General features: G+C 38.8%; 3 protein-coding genes across 3 annotated transcripts in view; 2 read left to right on the forward strand and 1 right to left on the reverse strand.

Annotated features, from left to right (window-relative positions):
* Positions 1-23,455, reverse strand: part of DHRS3 (dehydrogenase/reductase 3) — a 77,290-nt gene that overhangs the window by 33,882 nt on the left and 19,953 nt on the right. The window contains exons 2-3 of the mRNA XM_074609629.1: positions 5,337-5,410; positions 3,144-3,214 (exon numbers count right to left, since the gene is read on the reverse strand). The gene's annotated coding sequence lies outside the window, so the exon portion shown is untranslated. The remainder of the gene's footprint in view (positions 1-3,143; positions 3,215-5,336; positions 5,411-23,455) is intronic.
* Positions 1,666-9,712, forward strand: LOC141751950 (arylacetamide deacetylase-like 4). The gene is made up of 4 exons (XM_074609625.1): positions 1,666-1,910; positions 5,186-5,402; positions 6,909-6,972; positions 8,668-9,712. Exons 1-4 carry the CDS (start codon positions 1,740-1,742, stop codon positions 9,437-9,439), a joined length of 1,224 nt encoding a protein of 407 aa, XP_074465726.1. The 5' UTR covers positions 1,666-1,739; the 3' UTR covers positions 9,440-9,712.
* On the forward strand, positions 14,825-22,140 carry LOC141732066 (arylacetamide deacetylase-like 4). Its single transcript, XM_074560382.1, has 4 exons — positions 14,825-14,980; positions 19,265-19,481; positions 20,284-20,347; positions 21,360-22,140. Exons 1-4 carry the CDS (start codon positions 14,825-14,827, stop codon positions 22,138-22,140), a joined length of 1,218 nt encoding a protein of 405 aa, XP_074416483.1.

A 23,455-nucleotide genomic window follows, 5' to 3' on the forward strand; every position in this document is an offset into this window, starting at 1 on the left:
ATGCTTTTTCAGAACGCTCATCCCTGCCCTCAACTGAACACTATTTGATAAAAAAAAAAAAAAAAAATCCCCCAAACCAACCACCACTTACAGTGATGGAAAAGATCAATTACTCCCCGGTTTAGGCAAATAATTTTGAGTCAGTCCTGCAAAGATGCCTACTATGATCACAAGGTCCCGGCCTGCTGAGTTATGTTATAACATACATGGATTTCATGGTTTTCTTACCTTTAACACCTATTTATTTATTTATTTTCATTTTAAACCACATATTTCAATCAGTTCTACCTGCCCAATTCCACTGAAGTTAACGATTAGACCTGTTCTCTTAAGAATCCAATGTGGTTACTCTTATCATCCGGTCCTTTATCTCTTATGACTCATGCTCTTTACTTTCATTCCAAACAGCTAAATATTTGTTTACGCTATTGACTAGCTCACGTTACAGTTTCTCGCTCTTTCCTGTAATGCATATTTTGCATAAATGGGATTTTTCTAAGCAGATGTATTTCATGTGCTTATTTTATGGGTATAAGAAAAGCTAGAAAGGACTCACCTTTTTTTAGTCAAGGTCCCACTTTCTGAGGGAATACCACTACAGGTTTGTTAGCCAAATGCAGAATCTTACGGCTCATAAAATGGAGTATTTCTCTTCTATGACCACGATTACAAGCTTTTATAAGGGTTTTAAAATGGAGCATCTGGGAGATTAGAGGGGATAAAGAAATATTTCAGAGTGTTCAGGGGATAGCATTGCTTGTACTGATTACGTCAAGCTGAGCTGATGCTTGTTTGCTTTTTCCTTTTACCCAAACAAGTCTTGTCCAGTCATATGGTGGACAGAAATACATGGAGTTCCACCCGGTCACTCATTCCTTCACTGTCATCACCTCTGTTGGCACAAGCATTTGGCTAGCGTATGGTCTAATCACAGCCTAAATTACAACAAAGGATAACGTAGAGCTGTCTTAGCAAAAAATAGCAAATAATGGAGTTCTAAAGACATCAAAATCCGTTCTTTAGAATGAATCAGAATAGAGGGCTAAGGGCCAAAGTTCTCCAAGTCAAGGGGAAGTTTCCCTCTGATATCACTGGACCATTGGTGAGCCCTGAGACCCTCCAAATAACTGACAGCTCTGTATGAACCTCTAAAAGCAAAATTCCTTTAGATGCACTTCAGAATGTCTGTTCTCTCTGTTGTGGCCAGCTGTCTGCCTCAGAAATACAGGGAAAAAAAGATCAGCACTAAGCAAAAAGCCTTAGAATCATATTCAGACCTGTTCCAAGAGCAGAATCATTACAGCTCCTGAACACGGAGACTGGAGTTCAGCATTGCTGGTCTTGCATGGGTTCCTAAGTAGAGGTAGTATCTTTCACTAAACTAACTAGTACACACTTTTACTGGTACAAAAAATCCCACACAGCTTTTCAGGCCCAAAAAGCAGAACACAATTAAACCAGATAAAAAATAAAGTTCATTTGCAATTTTGGAATATACGAAATAATGACATTTCCCGGATGTGAGTCTTCTACGTATTAACTTTGACCAGGCTAAATAAAGTTGTAATAGCCGGATGTTTGTGTGCTTCTAGCATCTGGCAGCCTTATCTGTAGGAGGAGGGTGGAGCAATTTTGGTATGCAAATTACTTCTCTGGGCAGTCAGTCAGTCTGGAGGATATAAATATTGACAGTAGCATATCAAACAGTTCTCTTAATAAATTATTCCCACCAAAGAAAAATGGAATCCTTTTATGCTCTGGCTTTAATAGCAGGAATTCTAGTTGCTTTGGTCTTACTGCTTTTAATTGCAACTAATCGTAATTCCTTCAAGGTGGAGATTCCTCCTGATGTTGACCAGCCATCAAAGCTCCGCTTATATCATTGTGTATACACTCTGGTGGAAGTTCTGGTGAGTTTATCATACTCTGTGATATTGTGATTTTCAGGAAAGGAAAAACCTGAGTAGCGCTATGAAGATATGCATTTAAATATTGCAACTATTTGTAATGGGAACTTTTAAAGGCCAAAGTTCGATTTGGTATTCTATTACTGTATATACAAGCAGCCAGTAGGAGGTGAGTTCTTTTAAATCCTGAAATATGCATTCTTATGCCGCAATTATAATTTGATTGCCTTCTACAATGAAATGATTGCTGCTGTGGATGACAGGAGGGCTGTGGATATCATTTACATGAATAATAATAACCAAACCTTCTGTATCTCAGCGTCCCTTGACATATTTAAGGTAATTTCCTAAATTTTGAACTATCTGTACAGATTTTCTTACCCGCAATTCTGTTCTTATTTCTGCAGTGGCTGAATTACTATGTCTTAGTTAAGTATCATAGAATCACATAGGCTGGAAGGCACATCCAGAGGTCATCTAATCTAGCCTCCTGGCCAAAGCAGGTTCAGCTAGACCTGTTATCACTTATTATTTAAGTACCTGTAAGCCAGACTCACTGTGCTGTCTGTTTTGCCATCAGAGAAAGAAACAGCTTTTGCCCAAAAAGCTTTCAAAGAAGGCAACAGGAATATATAAGAGCAGCCTAAGACCTGGCACGTCTGGCACGTAACATGTCAAAAGAAAGCCTGTAGGAGAATCACAGAGTGGTTTCATTAATGTTTGTACGCAGCTCATCTCACGTAAAGGTATTTAGACTAACTGTGCATATTGCACTGTGATATAAAGCTTTGATGATAATCAGTTCAGCTGGCAAAGCATAACACTTCAAAGTGACTGACAGAAAGACTGTCTGCTGTAGTCTTAAAGTCCATGAAGCTCAAATTGCATGTTTTTTGCTAGTTGGCATGTGATTTCATAATTATTTTTGAAGTAAAAATCTGGTCCCCATATGATCTTCCACATAAAAAGCCTGTTTGTGCCAGAATGTAGGTGTTCCAGCAAATAGTTTTCCAAAGACCCTATTTCACCAGAAAAGGTATGCTGACATGCTGATCTGGGTACTCTCTTTCTTACACATATACACATTTTAGAATCTGGTTTATACAATATGTTTCATCAAATAACACTGATCACATCTGACTAATAGTCATACCTTTTCTTTTTTTGAGTGTATTGTTATTGGTTCTGAAGTATTTTGTAATTATTGATCAATAAGTTATGCAATAGAATACATACCAAATTCCCCATTCTTCTTCATGATAGTGTTTTCTCTGAATTTGAAGATGTCTCTGTGACATCAGGAACTCCTAAGATAAGGAAAGGAAAGAGGATATTTAGATAAAAAGCGCTGATACCAAGTTTATCACATATATTATTATCTGTCATCTGAAAGCTCTGTAAAAACTCAGGGATGTTAGAAAGTACCAATGAGATTAAATAAACACGGTATGGCAATTCTGTCACCTTCAACCATTCCAAAATCATAACTCTGACAAAAAGACTGACTTAAAGAGTCATGAGAGTTTTTGAAGATTGCTGTTTGGGGAAGGTTATATTGCCTTGGCTCTTATATTCATTTTCCCCTTTGCCAAGATACCTGAAAATGTGCATTTTCAAATGTAAGGGAAGAATTATATCTATCCATTTGTCTGTAGGAAATGGCAGTTAAGTACCCCAAGCACTGCTGGCAGCTGTGGCACAAACCGCTATGAAAAAACCCCAGGTCATCTCTGGGTTCCCACCTTTGATTCTAAATGATTTTCTCTCTCTTTTCCATGGTTCACGGTGGTTTCTTTTATTACTCCTGACCCAACTTGTTTACTGCAGCCTGGACTGGATTATTAGGAAGGAAGAAGCTGTGTTGTTTGAGAAAGGCCCTGGTGAGGAACTGGGTGTTGCAACACACTTGAACTACGTGCGATCTGGCTTCATACACACATGATAGCTGGGATCATGCACCTAAGAAAGTTCTACCTCTTTGTCTTACTCTGGCATTCTTTCACAGCAAAATTACTATTTAAGGCCAATATTTGAATTGTCTCTGAGACAGACAGAGCAGATCTAAATTAAAGGCCAGATACACAAGGTTGGAAAGAACAATTTCCAAAACATAGCTGGCAATTGGTTTATAAGGCATTGATACACCAGTGTATACGGAGGCTTCTGTTACTCAGAAGAGAACAATACAATTTGCATATTTCTTGTGATGATTATCATCGTTCCATAAGAATTAATTATAATAGTCTGTAAGGACAATTAAGTTCTTACTTATGGGGAAGGGAAATGTTGCCCCTAGCAGGATATACATCCGTTACAACACGTGTTCAATATAATGGAGGATTCCAGTGTGACCTCCAGGCTATCTAAATTATCAGCAGGTGACTGCCCTTGGATAGGAAATGTTTTGACACATTTAACGACCCTCTCCTATCTTCAGAATATTTGTTTTCCCTGATTAGATGTAAGAAACTGATTGCAGAGCCATTTCATGAATACTTGTGAGATCCTGATGAAGGCAACAGTTTCACTGATGGGGGAGGAGACAAGATTCGGAACAATTTTCATCAGTTCTTCATTTAGGCCACCAGCCCTTCATTATTGATTATAGGCATTAATGATTTTTCTTAAAGCTTGTCACTGACCCTGTGGCATGGAGATGACCCAAGACCAGTAAGTTACTGAATCTTGCACACAAACTGGCCTGAGTCTTTTTCGCCCAGTATACTAAACGCTGTCATGCTAGGGGTATTTTCATCTCACCTAACCTTAAATACTTTAACTGAGAGATCTGAAGTACACAGCCTCTCTTTACAATCAACGGACATGAACAGACATCTCCAGAGCGTGATTTAACACACCTGAAATTGGAACCATCCTCAAGAAATGCCTCTTTCTCTTCACTGATTAGAAAAGGAGCCTCAGGCCTAATGACTCTTCCACACCTAAGCAAATGCCTGATGTTACTTGTGGAAAATCCAGATCAGAGAAATTAGAAGGTATTTATATAATACAGTTCATGGAACAAGTATTACAACATTCTTCCAGAAACAATGGCACCTCATGTATGTTTTCACTTTCATAACCGAAATCACAAAGCCACTAGAGTTATTTGTGGTAATCCTGTAAAGCAGCAAATAACCAATATAATTACCCTAAATATAGTATAGAAAAAGTAGCTTGTGGCCTTTAGAGAGTTAGAAGCCTTGAATTCCCTATACTAATTTATCATTATTTATTCCCTATACTAATTTATCATTTTTCCTGTTATATCTACCTAGGCAAAGAACTTAGAAAGTCTGGGCATCTTGAAAGAGCACATACTTATAAGATTGATTTTTGATGGACTGCCGGCATGCAGGGATTCAAAGCTCTTCATAAAGGATCTGCATTTTGATGAGGTGCCAGTGAGGATTTACCTCCCGAGAGTACCTTCTGCAAGCAAACGGAGAGGAGTCATCTTCATCCATGGAGGATGCGGGATGTTCGGAAGCATCAGTAAGGAACTGAAAGAGAAAACAAGATTATTTAGGATTGTTAACTATATATTTTAAAAAACTCTCCTGAACCTAAAAAGTGACTGAAGCTTATTTTGAGAGATTGAGAGACAGAAAGCACTTAATGTTTATTTTTACTTTTTAAACTCTCTAATCTACCCTTATTTAGTATCTAAATTATTTTTATAGGATGTAGCATTCTTTATGGCATATATATTCCTTACAGTAAATGGTGCTGCTAAAGAAATAAATTCCTTTTTTGCCTGAAAACCTGACAGAACCTATTCACACCTGTATTCCTCCCTGGAAAACTGCAACATGTTTATGAGGATTTCTATAACTGTTCATGGCAATGCAAGTGGCCTAGAGTAGCCACTTTAGAACATGTGTCCATGATGTACGTACTTTAATTACGCTTTTTTTCTCCAGTTTAATTTATTAGAGAAAGCAGATAATTGCAAACACATAATTTAAAAAGTTCGAAAAGATACTGTTTCTACAGGCAGCAGACATGCACACATATTAAACGGTGTTTGAATTCTTTAATTGAAAGAACACATCATTGAGCAAATATCTGTAAACCAAATCTAAATACAGCAAATTCAGAACTAAGGCTCACGGAAAACCCAATGTCTCCTTAAATAGATTAAAAGAGGCATATTTCTGCCCACAACTTTACTATGGAATAATTATATAATTAGACAATTTACTGTAACACAATTTGGATGCCTCAGATTTCTGCCTGAATTAGCCACACAGAGATATCCTGATTTCACAGGGGGCGTACCAGCTGCACCCTCCATTCTTCAGAAAATAGTCAAATCTCTGCTTCAAATGCAGAATTCATTTAGCCTTAGCTGTAGTACTACAATGAGCATTTCCGCAGCACAATATAACATAGCTAAGTCAGTCTCAGACTGAGTTACTTAAAACAACGTAATAAGCTTTTACAAAGATCTCAAGCTATTTTATCCCTTACAACCACTCTAAGGCATTGTGCGTAATAACCACGGAATGGTCTGGGTTGGAAGGGACCCTAAAGATCATACAGTCCCACCCCCCCGCCCTGGGCAGGGACACTTCCACTAGACCAGGCTGCTCAAAGCCCCGTCCAATGTGACTTTGAACACCTCCAGGGATGGGGCATCCTGCTCTGGGCACCGTGTTCTATTGTCTCACCACCCTCATCATAAAAGCCATCTTCCTTATATCCAATCTAATTCTACCCTCTCTCAGTTTAAAACCATTGCCCCTTGTCTAATTGTAATAATTATAATAATAATTCCTTATTTTCCTTACACATCAACAGTCTCCCAAAATGTAGGAACTTTACAGTGTGTCCTGATGATCGAAAGTCTAGATTATTTTTACCCTAGAGAAAATTTGAGTAGCTCACTAAATAGGCAAGGGAGCCACAGTCATGGTAATATGTCATAAAAAAAATAAGGGATGATATTGCTTTAAGTATTCTAAGATATTAATTACATTAACAACATTTGTTCTTCAGGATGTTATGAAAGAATATGCCGGTACATAGCCCGAAAATCTGATTCAGTGGTTGTGTCTGTTGGGTAAGTGAGCTCCACCCCGCGATCCTCCCAGAAGGAGAGAGTGCTGCTGCTTCCCCCTGCCGCCCCCACCTCCCCGAACAATGTCCATCCTCTACTTACATTTCTTTGAATATAAGAAAAGAAACTGAGCTCTAGTGTTGCCTACCCCTATGTTGTTGATATGGGTGAGCAAGCATGTGCTGTGAAAGGACCATGAGAAATACCTGATACAGGTTTATAAAGTCTCACACGTAATACGTATGTCAGCTATTTTCAGAAGAACAAAGAGATTTGTTTGCTTTTACATGGTTATCACCACAAAAATCACTGCCTTTGCTTGATAACAAGAAATTATAAGCTGTTGTCCCAATTTCAGGTTTTACTATTTAGGGGGCTTTGGGGATGATTTTAAATGAGTCGTATAAAATCTAATAATTTTTTTAAAAACTGCATGGACCACTGCAGTTCCTTCTAAAAATTTCTTGCTTATAGAAAATAGCTGATGGTATGAAGAAACTCCAGTTTCCAACAAATTATTTCATGAAAAAATTCATTACTAAAGAATTTTATTAAATCGGGAGGGATTAGTTTTGAGAATGAACTGCACATTCCATATCTTGTCTCGGTAAGTCACAACGTGCTTAAAGTGACGGTGAAATAACATGTTGATATCCTTTTATTCCCTAGTTATTAGGATGTTTACTTTACGAATCCATTGAATTAATTTCACAGAACAGTGAAAAAACAGAAAAGCAGAAGCCGTGTGCCTCAGCAAACACTGCAGGGTTAAGAGAGAATGCCTGCACTCTTACCTTTGTAGTATTTATCTTTTCCTTATTAAACTTAATCTTCTCCAGAAAGCCCTACGACCATGAATACAGAGAATAAAGAACGATGGCCCTTAAAAACATAGTCTCAAATGTAGTCTTACATGTCACTGGAATCAAATTAAGACACTTTAACTTGACAGGGTACCTGTGTGCCTGCCTTGCTTTCCATCACATGAAAGTAAGTTGTTAGTTAAGAAATAATCAGAGATTGTTACTTTAACATCACTCCTCTGTAATTCAAGTTCCAATTAATAAAATATATGAAATAATTGTCTCCAGGAGGCTATTTTGCCACCACAGTACATTTACTGTATGGTGTTTTATAATATAATATATTATTAAATCATTCTTTTATTATTAAAATGTAATCATGATATAAAATACTGTACTAATATATAATAATACAATAATCAGTGTCCCCGGTGTCAAAGGCTCAGGAGCCAGACCTTGGTTGGATCCCGTGGGCATCCAACCCTGGATATATCTGCGAATATCCAGGATTGCCTCATAGCATACGCACATGCAAGGTCAGGCCCCGTGCGAGAGCTGCAGCCTTCCCTGCTGGCACGAACTGGGATCCCAGGCAGGTCCACTCAGATCAGGAACTGGGCACATGCGTGGCTTTGTGTAATGTGGGTGACCGGCCCGCGCTACTCAAGCCCTCATGCTCGTCAGTTATGCTAGAATAAACTTCAGTGATCAATGGTCTCCGTATTTTGACAGAAATATGAGGGGAAGCTTCTGGTGGCTCCAGCATGCAAAACTTTAAATAAGTAATACTGGTTTTGGTGAATTTTTGCAAATATAAGATGCATTTAAGATGACACACTCAAGCAATTTACAAATATATGTATTTGTAGTAATTGCTCTCTTTTGTACGTTTCAGGTATCGTTTATGTCCTGAGTATAAGTATCCAGCCCAAACTCTGGACTGTCTCACTGCCACTATCCACTTTTTGAAGACTGCAGAAAACTACGGGGTGGATCCGGGTCGGATTATTGTTTGTGGGGATAGTGCAGGGGGCACTTTTACTGCTACTGTTTGCCAAGAACTGGTAAACAGAAGAGATATCCCGAAGATACGTGCCCAGGTACTGATCTATCCATTTCTCCAAGGACTGAACTTCAATCTGCCATCTCACCAGAAAAATGCTTTCAGTCCCTTCTTGTCCCGGGAACGTGCAGTCCATTTTATTCTGAAGTACTTGAGTAAGGACTGCTCTATGAAGGAAGCTGTTCTGGCAGGTTCTCATGTTCCCGAGAGTATGAATTTGAAATATAGCAAATGGATAAATCCAGAACTTATCCCAGAGATATTTAAAGTGGGCTATAAACCACCGTTACCCACTTCATTTTTACCTCAAGTCCACAAAGAAACAAAAGAACTGCTTAAGACGAGACTTTCCCCCCTGTTAGCAGAAGATGCTGTTGTTTGCCGCCTACCTGATACTTGTATAATTACCTGTCAGCATGACGTGCTCAGAGACGAGGGACTCTTGTACAAGCAACGGTTAGAGGACAACAATGTAAAAGTGACCTGGTACCACGTGGAGGAAGGCTTCCACTGTGCACTGGGATTTTTTGGTTATGGTATTTTCTCTTTTCCATCATCAAGTAAAATAGCGAACCACACTGTAAACTTTATAAAAGGCTATTAAAATGTTTTCTTGAATACCGTGAACTGGTATGCAGCCAGAGTGTACTTCAATTAACTATTTACTAGCTATTTGTACATTAGAATCTAGGCAAGAAATAAGTTAATACAGCACAGTCTGCTGAATTCTGATTTTCAATTGCTATTACTTGGGAACACGATGTATTTTTCATCTTTTTTTTTTTCAAACCCATTAATTGGTATCCTTGTTTTGCTGTTCTTATGTTGTAAGAATTTTTGTTCTCTTCTTACATCAAAGAATAAAAACGCACCATAGAAAAAACATTTTAAAGCATGCAATATAGGAGTAATCAAGCAATGTACATATGCATATCCACAGAACACACACAAAATCAGCGTGAGAGCACAGATAAAATGTCCCCCAATGCCTCTGGAGACGGAAGATACTTTCACTATTTCTGAGAATCAATCATCATCAGACTATGTGTGTAGGCAACGAGTAGCTTTGGACTTGGCTGTAAAATCTGAAGGAGGGAATTGGGTGTACTTACGTATTGGATTTTGAAGGGAACTGGCTGAGTCAGAAAGGAGGTGCAGAAATGCGAGCTGTAGGAGACAGCTACCTGTAAGAATCCCAGGCTGGCAACAGAGATGCAGTAAGGGAGAACTGCACAAACCTAACTGCCTATCCTGTAAACTATGTTCTATAAAGTTCCTTTCTGAGAAGCATTTGGCTGTATTCAGGGAAGACAGAGCCACAGTGGTTTTTGCCTTTTTGTAATCAGATAAACAATCAACTTGTTTACTCAGAATTTGGGGAGACAGTATGTAAAAAGCATGGAAGCTGCCAAAATAATTTCTGCGAATATCCAAAACGTGAAGGGAAAAAAAATTTAAAAATCTCAGCTCGATTTTTACATTGCTTATAGGACAGATTCACCTCGGCTAAACACAAATGCCCAGGTAATTTCCATTGCATGTCAAAATTGCAGGCCACGCAATTCCTATGAATTGTAAAATATTTCATCATCGTTACGCAACCACCTCGCGCTTGCCATATCTATGCCCGCAGTGTGGAAAGAGGTTAGTACCCAACCTCATCCTCTGCCAGCCACACTGAGTAGGAAGAAAATGGTGGGTTAAATTGTCACCATATAAATTACACACAGTGACAAGTTAGCAGTTACAAAGCTCTGGAGCAACAAGTTGTTACTTGTGATTTCTTGCTCTCAGGTCCCTCTCAGCAAAATGAAATTATGTTTCTTCATGCTCTGTTGACACACAGATACTTTGTTTAATTTTTCCTATTGCAGGTATTAGAATTTTTTTTTTCTAGCCAAGAAACCCTTCCAGGAGTAAATAACATGATAAAGTTCCAAATGTTCCACTGTTTGTGGATTATAGGATCTGCCTTGGTTATACAGCCTGTTGTGAAATTGAGGATTCATTTTGGTTTCTGACCTCAAGACGAAGGCTGGCTTACCAACTTGCATGTTGGTAGCTGAAGAGTCGGCATCTGCTGTAAAGGCTATGCAAAACCCTGGACAATATTTAGGCAATTAATGCATGTCTGCTCTGCCACGGCTGTGCTGTTATCTGTACGGGAACAAGCTGGCTTAAGGTTAGTGTGGGGATGACTTCATGAACTTCAGTCAAACCCGTGAGAGTCATTAGGCCTATCTGTGTTTAAGATAATTTTTATTGATCCATCACTCTTTGCACCTCCTCTACCAGGCTTGTTCTTTTGATGAGCCTTTGCAGGTGCAGAGATGGTTGGAAGTCCCAGAACTAAGGACGTCTGTACAATTCCACTTCATATGTTTTAAGTCAGGAGATGATCACATATAATCACATACTAATTCACACACATCTCATTCCGTGCAGCATCTGTTATACGCCTTGTCGGTTCAGCGATCCAATACTTGTTTTCTTTTCGTTACTCAGTCTCTGGACTTGTGTCTCATTTATGGGCCAATGATGTCCAAACTCTACACTGATCTACTTCTTCTTATTATTATTATTATTTATAATATGTCAACAGAATTATTAGCTCTCTTGAACAGAGGCATTTTAATCAGTATTGCGGGTTATAACCACGGTAGTGCAGATGGGTAAGTAGAGAACAGCAAGTGCTGAAACAATGTATTCCTTTTTTAGTTGTGACTCCCATATTTTCTAAAATTTAGAAAGTTGCAAGATGTAATTGTCTCCATGGAACTTCCTGCTCTCTAATTTATTTTAATTAATTACAGATCTGATATGTGTCTTGCATTGCTAAGATAGAATGTTTTTTCATTTGAAGACATTTTACAGTTTCCAAAGTGTGGCATTAGTTTTCAAAATTATCACCCATTTAAAGATTTTTCTTATTTCTAGGGAAAGATAGAAGATAATTTTTCCTAGCCTCTTTACACAGACACCTCCTGACAGCATGTTTGTCTCTGCCTGCGGGTTTAACGAGTACAGTTGAGTACTTAAAACACAATCAAGCACAAACTTGCAGTGCACCTTCAGAATTCTGCACATCAATGTCTTTCCACAAGGAATTATGCACACAGAGAAATAATCACAGATACAAGTGTGCACACACAAGTTATCGCACAAAATAAGCCATTAACAGATCTCATCAGTGCTTTGCATGCAAGCTTACAGCTAAGGGCAGGCAGAGCAGGTTGGTGAGGACCCGAGCAGGCTACTTCAGTTTTCAAGTTCAGACTCCAAGCACCAGATGGCTCTCACGCTCCGCAGCGCTCGGAAGGAGCTTCTTGGGTCAAACAGCACCTTCCCTCGGGAATACTTCCCGGTGCAGGCATCCATTTGCTCTTGGTGTGTGTGAGTCTAAGCAGGTGAGTTCCTGGTTGCCACCTAATCAGCACCATAACTCAAGAGACAGGCAGAGAGTTCTTGGGACCCCTGAAGGCTACATGAGGGAATAGTTCCCACTGTTGCAACTGCCTCAGCCGCGGTCTCCCCTGGTGTGTGCAGCGACACGAGAGAAAAACCTTAAGGATGCCAGCCTAGTATTGACAAGACTTCAGGCACTGACATTTAGCTCTTCATTGGAAATTAATATGAAAAGGAATTCCTGGAGTAGAAGAAAATGGGACTCTGGCTTCAGGGGCCAGTTCCTCTGGTCTATCTCACAGGAGCAAGAGATAAGGTTAAAAATCAGAAGCTGGAGAGAGCATGCATTTGAAAGATTATTTAGAGAATGGCTCTCCACCCTGGGACTCAAGGAAGCTTGCAAATTGCTGAGTCTACACTTATAAAATATTAAGTGTTACTCTGTTATTACTCTGTGTACCTGCAATGCCCAACAAAAAAACCAGTTTATTACTTCAGGAACCAACTAATTTATTTCTTCTACAGCTGATACCGGCTCCCAGCACATCCAGTCTTTGTGTGGAGCCTCTGGGGTTCGTGGGAGTGCTGTGATGTCTGGACCTAGTTAACGTGCCCAACAGAGTCCAAGACCTACCAGCTTTCGGTAAACTGGCTACCATAAAGACTGGCTCCAAAAAGATTTTGAACACAGATGAACAATAGGTGGCAAAAGCCTTAGGACAAAGGGCCTTTCACAAGTGTCAGCAGACTTCTTACATCCCCAGAGGGGCCAAATCTGATAAGTATACTTAGACCGCACCTAACTCATTGGGACAGCGCAGTTTAGCACAAAGACAATTAACTACTTTCACTATTAAACTCTAAAGAAAGGAGCTGCAACCATGTTTTGTATAACACTATTTCCTAATGATCTTGCCAAGCTATAAGAAAGTTGAATCCTATACGTACCTCAGTCCTGACGGGTTGGAATTTACCACTTCCATTTCCCAAGAGAGTGTCCTAATCACCAGGCAACGTGTTTTTCACCAACATCCCTTATCGAGCTGGGTGACTGTATCAAGTGCCACAAGGAAGAATAAACAAAAAGGAACCTGATTTTGTACTTTGCATGTAAACAGCCTTGTGGCAAGGGAGGGAGAGGGAACGGAGACATTGGGAAATTAAAGTCCGCAAAGAGTTGTTGGATAAAATGAAGAAACAGTTTGGGCAGAGGGATAAGAACACAGAATCAGCTTCTCAGAGAGCGTATCACCAGACTCGAAAATTATGTTCCTTCCTGTTTATTCTAAACAATTAATAAACAGCTTCTAAAGTCAGGAATCAAGTCTGAGGTCTTCTTTCCTATGCAGGTCATGGATCCTGCATTCTAAAGTTCTGGGGTTCTCTGCATTTAGTTTCATTTTAATATACATCTCAAGGTGAGCTCATCCCACGTACTTTTTTTTTTCTTTAAAGGAAAAACTTTACACATTCATTTTACCCATACTGCTATTTTTCAGAGTGAGAATCTGTTGCCTTCACTGTTGGAGCAGAATGGTAAAAACACACTGTTCCCAAAGGTGACATCACATGAGCTGAAAAAGTTTTGCTTTACAGATTTTTTGTGTCAGATTAAATCTTATTGCTAATGATTTGCGGATTGAAAAATATGTTTGCACCAGAGGAAAGCAAAGATCCTAAAGCTCACCACAGAGTACACAGAAAAGAGCAGGCTGCTGATGTCTAGTCATTGCTAGTAGCACTGAGACCGTGAAGTCCAAGTCTAATTTCCATCAGTTGGAATCATATTTCTACCTGGAATGACACCTGTAAGTAATATATTAATGAGAAGACAGAGACTGCAGTACTGTAAGGCTCAACCAAGAGGCTGTTAAAAAACCAAACCCAAACCAAACGTAACAGTTGGTACTACAGGCTTTCACCTGCTGGAGAAAAGCTCTGAAGTAAGACGAAGCAAGACGCAAAGCACCAAAGCACTGACACCAGGCTGCAGTTGCTGCTGGTTCCAACAGATTCAAAGATGCAGCAGCACAGCACTGTGCAAAATCAGTCATCAAACATGATGAAATGTGTTTGCGACACTGAAACCTCGATTTCACTAAAAGTCTGAAGAAGTAAGGTGTGGAGGCACAATAAATCCAGAAACTGAGCAGCTCTAAAGACGATTACTAAGAAATCCTGTTCCACGGGAACTCACAGGAGTTCAGAAATAAGACACACTTGACTGTATTCAAGAAATAGGGAGAGATATAACAAGTTTTTGTCTTCTCATAACACTGACGCTACCAACGATACATCAAGCACTGGTTCTATGGTGATGGGCACTGACTCAAAACATGTTAGCTGCAAATACGAAAAACTGCTTACGCAAGCCTCTCCCACAACTAATTGTTACTGTCTGTTTAATTGTATGGTTTGATTGCCACATGTTTTCATCTTCTCATTAGCATTTTGAAAAGCTGGATGACGGGATATGAAGAGAAATTGCTAATCCTGTGCCTTTACCTTCAGAAATACTTCAAAAGTCAGAGGGGGAAGGAAGCCACAGCTGGTTCTTTCATTTGGCTCCTAACAGTGCAGTGAGATGGAACTCCTTCTCGAGATTTTTCTTGTTGTTTTGACTGTCTTTGTGGCAATGGCATTCTATTATGAACACCCCAAGGCAGAAATCCCTCATGGATTTAGTCAGCGCCGAAAGCTTTACTTTTTTCACTACGTCCTGAACTTTGGGTTTGGTCTGGTAAGTAAAACATCATTAAAGCTGAAGTTCTTAATGTAATTTCTGATAGAGGGGTAATGGATTGGTGAGGTTTTTTAGAATTAATGTTTAAATACATTGCAAATATGCAACTGGATTAATTTGGTGATGTGAGCACCACTGCAGAGACTTGCAGCTCAGCTGGCTATAATAGACTCTACTGCTTGTTATACAGCACCAAAGGTAACAATATGGAAAAAATAAAATTCTGTAGACTGTGTAATACCCAGGTTTTTTTCTGATGGCCTATGTCTTACCTTTTAAATTCTGTGGCCTCAATGCAGTGCTGGAAGGCTTAAGAAGCTTACTGCAGTGTATATGTGGAACTTCTGCTCTGCGTAACACAGTGAGCAACCAAATGATGTCCGTGATCTCAGTTCTCTTCTACAACTGTATCACTCTCTTCCTGAGCCATCTGAAACACAGCTGCCACATTCATCATCTTTTGCCTTTCAACGTGTTCATGTGACGAACTGGGAGACAGTACACATAACATTAAAGCTGTCTTTCTGTGTCATTGGTTTTGGCACATTTTTGATCCTCCCTTGTTTTTCATCCTTGTTTCTCTTCAAAACTAAAATGTGACTTCCCCTTGTCTTTCCATTTCATCGGTTATCCTTTTGTGAATTGATTGTTGCCCCTCTCATTTTAAAAACATTTCTTCTGTGATACCTGAATCAAGCTTCTTTTCTTTTAGTTGTTTAAATTGAAGTGAAAAAGTGAAGTGAAAAAGTGAAAAAAGCTGAAAAAACACTTCAGTTTCTTTGGCTTGTGCATTAGATTTCACTTCAATTCCATGTTCTAATGTTATTATTTTTTCCTCCCTTTCCCTGCTACACTGCTTATTAAGTTTTGTTTGAAGTCAGCCAGTAAGCTCCTAAGAACGTGACTCATCACGTCTCTTGAGAAGTTCCCCACCCAGGCCTGAATACTGCTATGACAGTAAAGCCACACAATAAAATAGGATAGTAACAGAAGTCAAATTAAATTTTCTTACATCTACTATACAACACGTGGACTTCCACACTGTCAAAACACTCTTTATATACTCTTTATCCATCAGACAAGGGTTCATCTTTGTGTAATTCACAAAAGGCTAAACTGTAGATTTTAGAAGCTTACTGGTGATTAATGTAGTTTTTAACTTCTGATCTTTTGTATCCTTTCTGCTGGCCAGTGAGAGGCCAAGCAAAAGCACCGTACCACATCACCTCAAAGGAGCAGAAAGTATGGTTATACAACAGTTTAAACGCAAGTAAAGTCTGAGTCACGTAGCAACTCCTGGTATTGCTGTTGGGCCAATTACTTATGCCCAAGCAGCCAAATCCTTTCAAAGGATGACAACCTATGATCTCAAAACTGCAGGGGAAATTAAAGTTTACTAGCATATCCAGTCTTCGGCTGGGACAAAAGATGCATGTGTCATCACTGGAAACAAACCAGTTTGAAGTAGTTGTGCCCAATCTAATAGGTTTTCTGAAGAAATGTCTGCATTCACCTCTGAGGATATACCTAAACAAAAACTAGCTACATCTTAAAGTTAATAAAACTTCTTCATGGAAAAAATCTATTAACTCATCCCTTATTTTTTCATCCAATATTCAGTCTGTAACAAGAAAAACTGACATATCAGTGAAGCTATGCGATAGCCAGGGAGTTAGGACTGATCCTGTCTGGGAAATAGAGGGGCTGATTAAATTATGCTATCTACTGTGTTAATAGTTTCTAAGTATCTTGTACCGAATTTATTCTAGTAATGATTTCGGTAGAAGGGCTAGCACAAAGCGCCATGCACGTGAGTTGTGGGGTGTACACAGTAGGCCTCTGTAGCCGTGTAAAGAGGACAAAGGACCCTGACACCACACACACGGCTCTGACACATCCCTCCCACAGACATTACTCTACGCGTGTTGCTGCAGGCCCCAGTCCTTTGCTTGAACACGTACCTGGGCTCCCACTCCTAAGCTAACACAGCTCTTACACAGCTTTTCCCCTGCTGCATGGAAATCTCCATGCCAGTTGTGGCCAGCGGGATCAGTTTTTCAGTATTTCACTGTGAATGCCAGACACTGCTGCAGAGGCTGAGTTAGACGACGCTTCAAATGAGGTCGCAGTTCCCTAGTCCAGTCCTTCGACTGTCTTATGCTACAGTCTTTATTAATTTTAAAACTGTCATGTCAGCTATAGTGTTATCCTTAATGAATCTATAACTAAACCATCCAATTACTGGTTTACAAATCATACTACTAAGCAGTTGCACTTATTTACAAATGTCAGAATGTAGTTTATGTTTGACTGACTTGGTTAATTGCCTGCAAAAGGGCAAGCTTTATGAACACGAAGATCCTGAAAGTGGGATTTCTGTCAATAAGGAAATCAGTGATACATAGTCCAGCTACACACATATGTACACAGAGCCCAATCTTTTGTCTGTCATGCAAGTGATCACTTTTTTCCAGAAACCAATTTTTTTCCAGAAACCAACTGGCCAAGACTCAATACCTCCCTTCAAGGCGGCATATATACTAAAAGAAATGGAAAAACAAATAAAAAATGCTAATTCTGCTGCTTCTTGTAGAACTTCTATTCACAGGAACTGTACGGTTTAAAACAATACAATTTAAAACAACAACATAAGATTAAAATATCATTTGCATGTTAACAGAAATAACTACGAAGATGACGCGTGATGGCACTAATTAAGGGTGTCTGCCATAACTGCGCGTTGTTGCAGGCAACCCATAGAAGATATTCACACCAGTGAAGTGACTGAGGGCAATATAAATAAATGCCAATCTCCGTGAAAGCTGACCTGCGAAACTATTGCAAGTTTGACAAAAACGAGATGTCAGACTGCCAACACTAAACACAGCAGTTGATGATGACTCCTGTCTTTTTTCAGTATTTCCAAGTCAAAGATGGTTTCTATATTATATACAAACAATATAGCTAATTACAGGTTTAACCTTTACTGTTACAAAAATATTAGTGTGAAGAAAATATCGGAGGGAATTGGAAGATGAAAGAAACAAAATTATTTTCCCATGGACACCATACAGGCGTTCTGTAGAAGGAATCATTATGAGACAAAAACTCAGCCACAAGATGATCCTTCTTTCATATGGGATCAGCTCCTCAAATGGCCCAAACCAGGATACCTACATCAAATTCAACAGGACCCCACTATTGAGCTCCATGAGGTATGGCACATGTGGGGTGAAAGCCACAAGACTTATTGTGGGTTTTTAAGATACATGCAGCATACACCTTTGCATATGCAATTCTTTTTGAAATACATATGCATGAATAATGGCAACACAACAAACTAAATTACTCATTAGAGAAGCCTACTGCTGAAAAGTACAAAATTTAATCCAATATAGTGGAAATACAGTGCCTTGTATTTTTCCTCTTGAGCAGGAATAGACTAGAGCAGACTCCAACCGAACAGCTTAAAGCCACCCAGATGCACTGAAGCAGACTAGCTGCGAGCGACCCAAGAATCTCCAGCCCAAGTGTTGAAGTAAGAATCACCGGGCTGTGAGCACGCCAAGCTAAGGTTCAAAGCTGTTTCTGTTCAGGAGGCCAGCTGTGGGAGATGCTACGGATTTTTTTTTCTGCATGTTAAAAAATAGCTGAGTTTAGGAAACTGAAGTATTAGTCACATTTCTTCATCCAAAGCGAGAGCCTAAAATGCTATGACTACCCTTGCCTTGTTTTTTCAGGCACATGGCTACAAGTTGAAGTATTAGACCCCTTCTTTCATCTACTATTAATAGTTTGATTTTTTTCCTACTGATAAAAAAATTAAGCCAGGATTTCACCACTGAAGAATGAGGTAGTTTGAAAAACACTATGCTCTCACCTAACATTTCTAATATAATCTAGAAATCACCCCCAAACCCTATGTTCTGCTCTATAGCCCTGCTAACATTTTGTCCAGGGATGTAAGATGGTATTGATGAGCCAAGTTACTTGGCTTTTTGGGCAGGCTTTCCCACAGCTCAAAGGCCCTGCCTTTGGAGAGGCACGGACACAAGGCAGCTACAGAAGATAAGTTCATCCATTCTTTGAATTTCAAAATTTGGTAGGTGCTACATTAAAACGAAGATGTATCCAAATTGTCATCATAATTGGCCACTTCACTGTAAGAACCATCAGGAGACAAAGTTTGAATTGACCGTGGAATTTTAATTTTTTAATGAGCAATCTCCAGGTAAGATGGAAATTTGCACTAATTTGTGGTTTCTTTCCCTTTATTAACAGGCAAAATTTTTGGAAAAAGTAGGTATCACCTCAGAGGTCTATTTCCTCAGGGCTGCAATGGATGGAATACCACCATTAAAAGATAAACATCTTTTTATGAAGAACTTAAGGTTTGAAAAGGTTAAAGTAAGAATTTACCAGCCAAAGATGTCAATTAATGGTCAAAGAAGAGGAATCCTTTATTTCCATGGAGGAGTTGGACGGTTTGGAAGCATTCGTAAGTAATATAAATAATATGAGCTATAGGTACAAATACGATCTAGTTTCTGATCCGACATGGTATTCCTTAAATAACAAGAAGAGTTAGTAGGTTAAGCATTATAAGTAACAAAATTAATTTCAGGACAGCAGAATGGTTTTATTTACATGCAGTCAGCACCATGTTAAATTGTCTTTATACAGGTCAGGCATCTAGAACTTTTATTCTTTGACCCTTTATAATACCTGTTTTCTTCCTTCTCCCTCATGCTTAGGAGAAAAGTTGAAAATCTCATTAGAATTTTATTTCTTATTTTAAAGAACCCAATTTGTGTTTTCATGTGTGTGCAAGCTTGTGTGTATGTATGTATACTGCTGTGTGGCTTTATGGTGGTGAAACAAGGAAAAAATACATTTTGGCATTTGAAATGGAAAGGCATAAAAGATTAGATGGTGGCACAAGAAAAATTTGTGCTCTAGATTTAGCAGAGGTTTTATATGTTTGTTTGGTGATTTTGATTTTTTTTTTTTTTTAATAACTTTTCATCTTCAATACCACTTTGGAAGTGGCAGCAGTGGTGCTTTCTATTAACTAACTTTTCAAAGAGGAGACTGAAACAATGCATTGGTGTAAATTCCAGTTTTCTTACTGGCAAGAAGACTCCCACAGGTGTAACGAAATTGTCCAGATTAGACCATGCCACAATAAGAGAATTACAGTGTAGCATTAATCACAGAATAGAGATAAAAATTTCAGAATATTTTCATTCAACTTATTTTTAAAGCAAGTTACAATTCCATTGAAATACTCTGTTTTACAGGTGCCTATGAAAGAACATGCCGCTATTTCGCTAGAAAAACCAATTCAGTGGTTGTGTCTGTTGGGTAAGTGGAGTCAACCCCGACACACAGTATGAGAGCCATTTGTGCCTCCTTCTAGGTTTCTAAGTCTTTAATGCATAGTCACCACAAGCCAAGTTCCTTGTAAAGTCAATACAGTACTTATATTTAATGATCATACGCGTTTCACCAGCACTAATTACCCTTAGGAAGAATTAGTCAACTAATCCCCACCTGCTTATTTCCAAATAAAATCCATTATAATAATTCTACAATTTGTAGCCACCACTAAAAGGCAAGGATGTTTTTGTTTCCTAAAGCCATATCCAAACCACCTTAAGTTGAAAGCCAACACTGTGTTTCAAGTGTAACTGTTTCTGTTAAAAGCACAGGTGCCCAGACTACTAAATACTCAGTTTAGTAGTAGTTCTGAAAAACTGGGAGGGGATATCCACATACAACCTGCAACCAACTTGAGATGAATATTCAAAATATTTTTCTGATGAGCTGTAATGCATTTTTAAAAGAAAGAATTTCTAAAAGCTCAGGAAAAGAGTTGATGTCTTGGAAATTATTAAAATTGCACTAATTACTATTTACATCCTAAAATACTTGAAGAACCATTAACTCATTGATCCTGTTTATAAATAATTCAACTTATAAAAAACCACTGAAAACCTTTCATATTTTCATTATAAATTGTCTATGCTTGTATTCTCTAGCAATTTATTGGGAAATGTTCACTTCAACTGGAAGTGCTGGTAACTGATTCATACACACCCGCCTTGTCACCGAATTCTACATTAACTCAGCATGTGCTTTCAGTCACCTGAAAAGATAGGTAAAGAAGTATTTTGCAAAGACAGAATAGTGTACTGACTCCCCCAAACTATTAATAATAATAATAATCAAAAGCAGTAATTATGATCAATTCTATTGCTGTAATTATAATCTCAGGATATTTTCCTATCTTCAGAAAGGAATATGTGAATGAAAAGATGACAACAGGATCATTCCCTAGATATGACTAAGTTAAACCACTTTCACTCCTATTTAGGTATCGCTTAGCTCCTGAGTACCCATATCCAACCCAGTTTGAGGATTGTCTCACTGCCACCGTACACTTTATGAGGACTGCACAAGATTACGGAGTAGACCCTTCCCGCATTATCGTCTGTGGAGACAGCAGTGGAGGTACACTCACTGCTGCTGTTGCCCAAGCACTGGTGACCAGAAGAGATCTCCCAAAGCTGAGAGCACAAATCCTAATATATCCTTATCTCCAGTGTGTGGACTTTAATTTGCCTTCTTATCAGCAGAACGAGGGAGTCCCCATTTTGTTAAGGGAACGAACCCTTGTTCTTGGTTTGAAGTATCTTAATAAAGACTTGTCTGTGGTGGAAGCAATATTGAACGGTTCTCATATTCCAGAAGATTTGCAACTGAAGTATCAGAAATGGGTGAGTCCTGACTACATCCCTCATGAGTTTAAAACAAGAGGCTACAAACCAAGTACAACACAACCATTATTCTCAAAAGAAGCCTATACAGTGATCAAGCCCATGTTTGACACTGTTTTTTCACCAATGCTAGCTGAAGACAGTGTTATTGCTCGACTTCCTGAGACTTTCATTTTGACCTGTGAATTTGATGTGCTTAGAGATGATGGACTGCTGTACAAGAAACGGTTAGAGGATCATGGTATAAAAGTAACCTGGTGCCATTTGCAAGAGGGGTTCCATGGAACAGTATTCTTAGCTCTTTATGGTGAGCTGATAGGATTCCGATCTGGAAAGAAGGGCCTGGAAAGGATAGTAAATTTTCTAAGATTGATGTAAAATTCTGTTTCTTCCTTTCCATTCCTGATTCCTATCTCTCATTGCTTGCAAAGATTTTTAAAAAACACCCTCCATTTTCATTTTCTTAAATCATCTTCTTTGGTTTCTGCATTGCATCTGTCTTCTTTTTACCCAATAACTTGATTTGGTGATGACTTTTGCTTCATTTTCTCTTATGACAGACAAAATCAGGTGAACGTACCTTTCTTTCCTCTACCACCTCTTCAGAGTTTTCTCCTGTACCCAATAAAAGATCTGGTCCCCATGGCAAGTCTTTCGCAACACAGTTTGGCTTGATGAAGTTCTGGCAATATTAATACAACTGCAATTTGAGGGCAACTTGGGGCCTGAATCTGCAGGTTAAATGTATAATGAGCACAGTCACTGATTTATCGAAGCCTACATCTGGTGAAAGCTGAATTTGAAGCAAGCTTAAAGAGAATATAGCAGAAAAGATCTGAGCATAGAGATAAAAGAAAGGAAAGTGGAAGGAAAGGAGAGGAAGTCAGGAAGAGGGTTAGACTGGAACTACGGGTGTTATAAAAAGTATTGGTTAAGGAATACAACATCTGTTAAAAAAAATCATGCATATACATTTTATATATAAATAAAGAACATACAGTACTATCAGTTCCTTTACAAAGAGCTTGTACTAACTTTCAGCCTGCACTGTCTGAAGCAGGAAGCACTTTCTCATAGAGGAACAATGTAAAGCGGCAGTATATGACAAATAAAAGGATTTGGGAACAGATCAGAACACTGTCAGGACCTGAAAACTAGTGAAATGCTGGAAAGTGCAGTGCAGCTGGGAGGTCGTGACCCTAGTTGAACAGCTATGCGTTACAGAAGATGTTAAAAGAAATTAAGAAAGGGAAAGCAAATTGTTGTACATCATTCTGATCACCAGATGTCAGTACACAATTGATTTTCTAACGCTAGCAGAATAACCTGGCAAACTTCTTTGTGCTCTGGGTGCAGAATATGAGTACCTAAAACACATCACAAAAGGGCAATCTGTGTTTTAGACTTAAATATTTTTACTGAACCAGTTGTTACGCCTTCACATACTAAAGCTGTATGTTTAATAACAAAAGTACATTTTAAGTCACAATAATTTCAAAGTTAGATTACCTGTTCTAAACCAATCAAGTTACAGTGGTTTATTACAGAAGTCTACAACTTCAATTATCTTCAGCTTTGCTATCTTTACCTTACCTCTTCGTACCACTCTAGTTAAAAGTCAATATACAACAGCAAGTATTTTGAAAAATAAGCAGGCAATTAGAAAACATTCCAAATTTATTAACTCCATTAT

The sequence above is a fragment of the Larus michahellis genome, chromosome 16 (assembly GCF_964199755.1).
Source record: "Larus michahellis chromosome 16, bLarMic1.1, whole genome shotgun sequence".
Classification (NCBI taxonomy): domain Eukaryota; kingdom Metazoa; phylum Chordata; class Aves; order Charadriiformes; family Laridae; genus Larus; species Larus michahellis.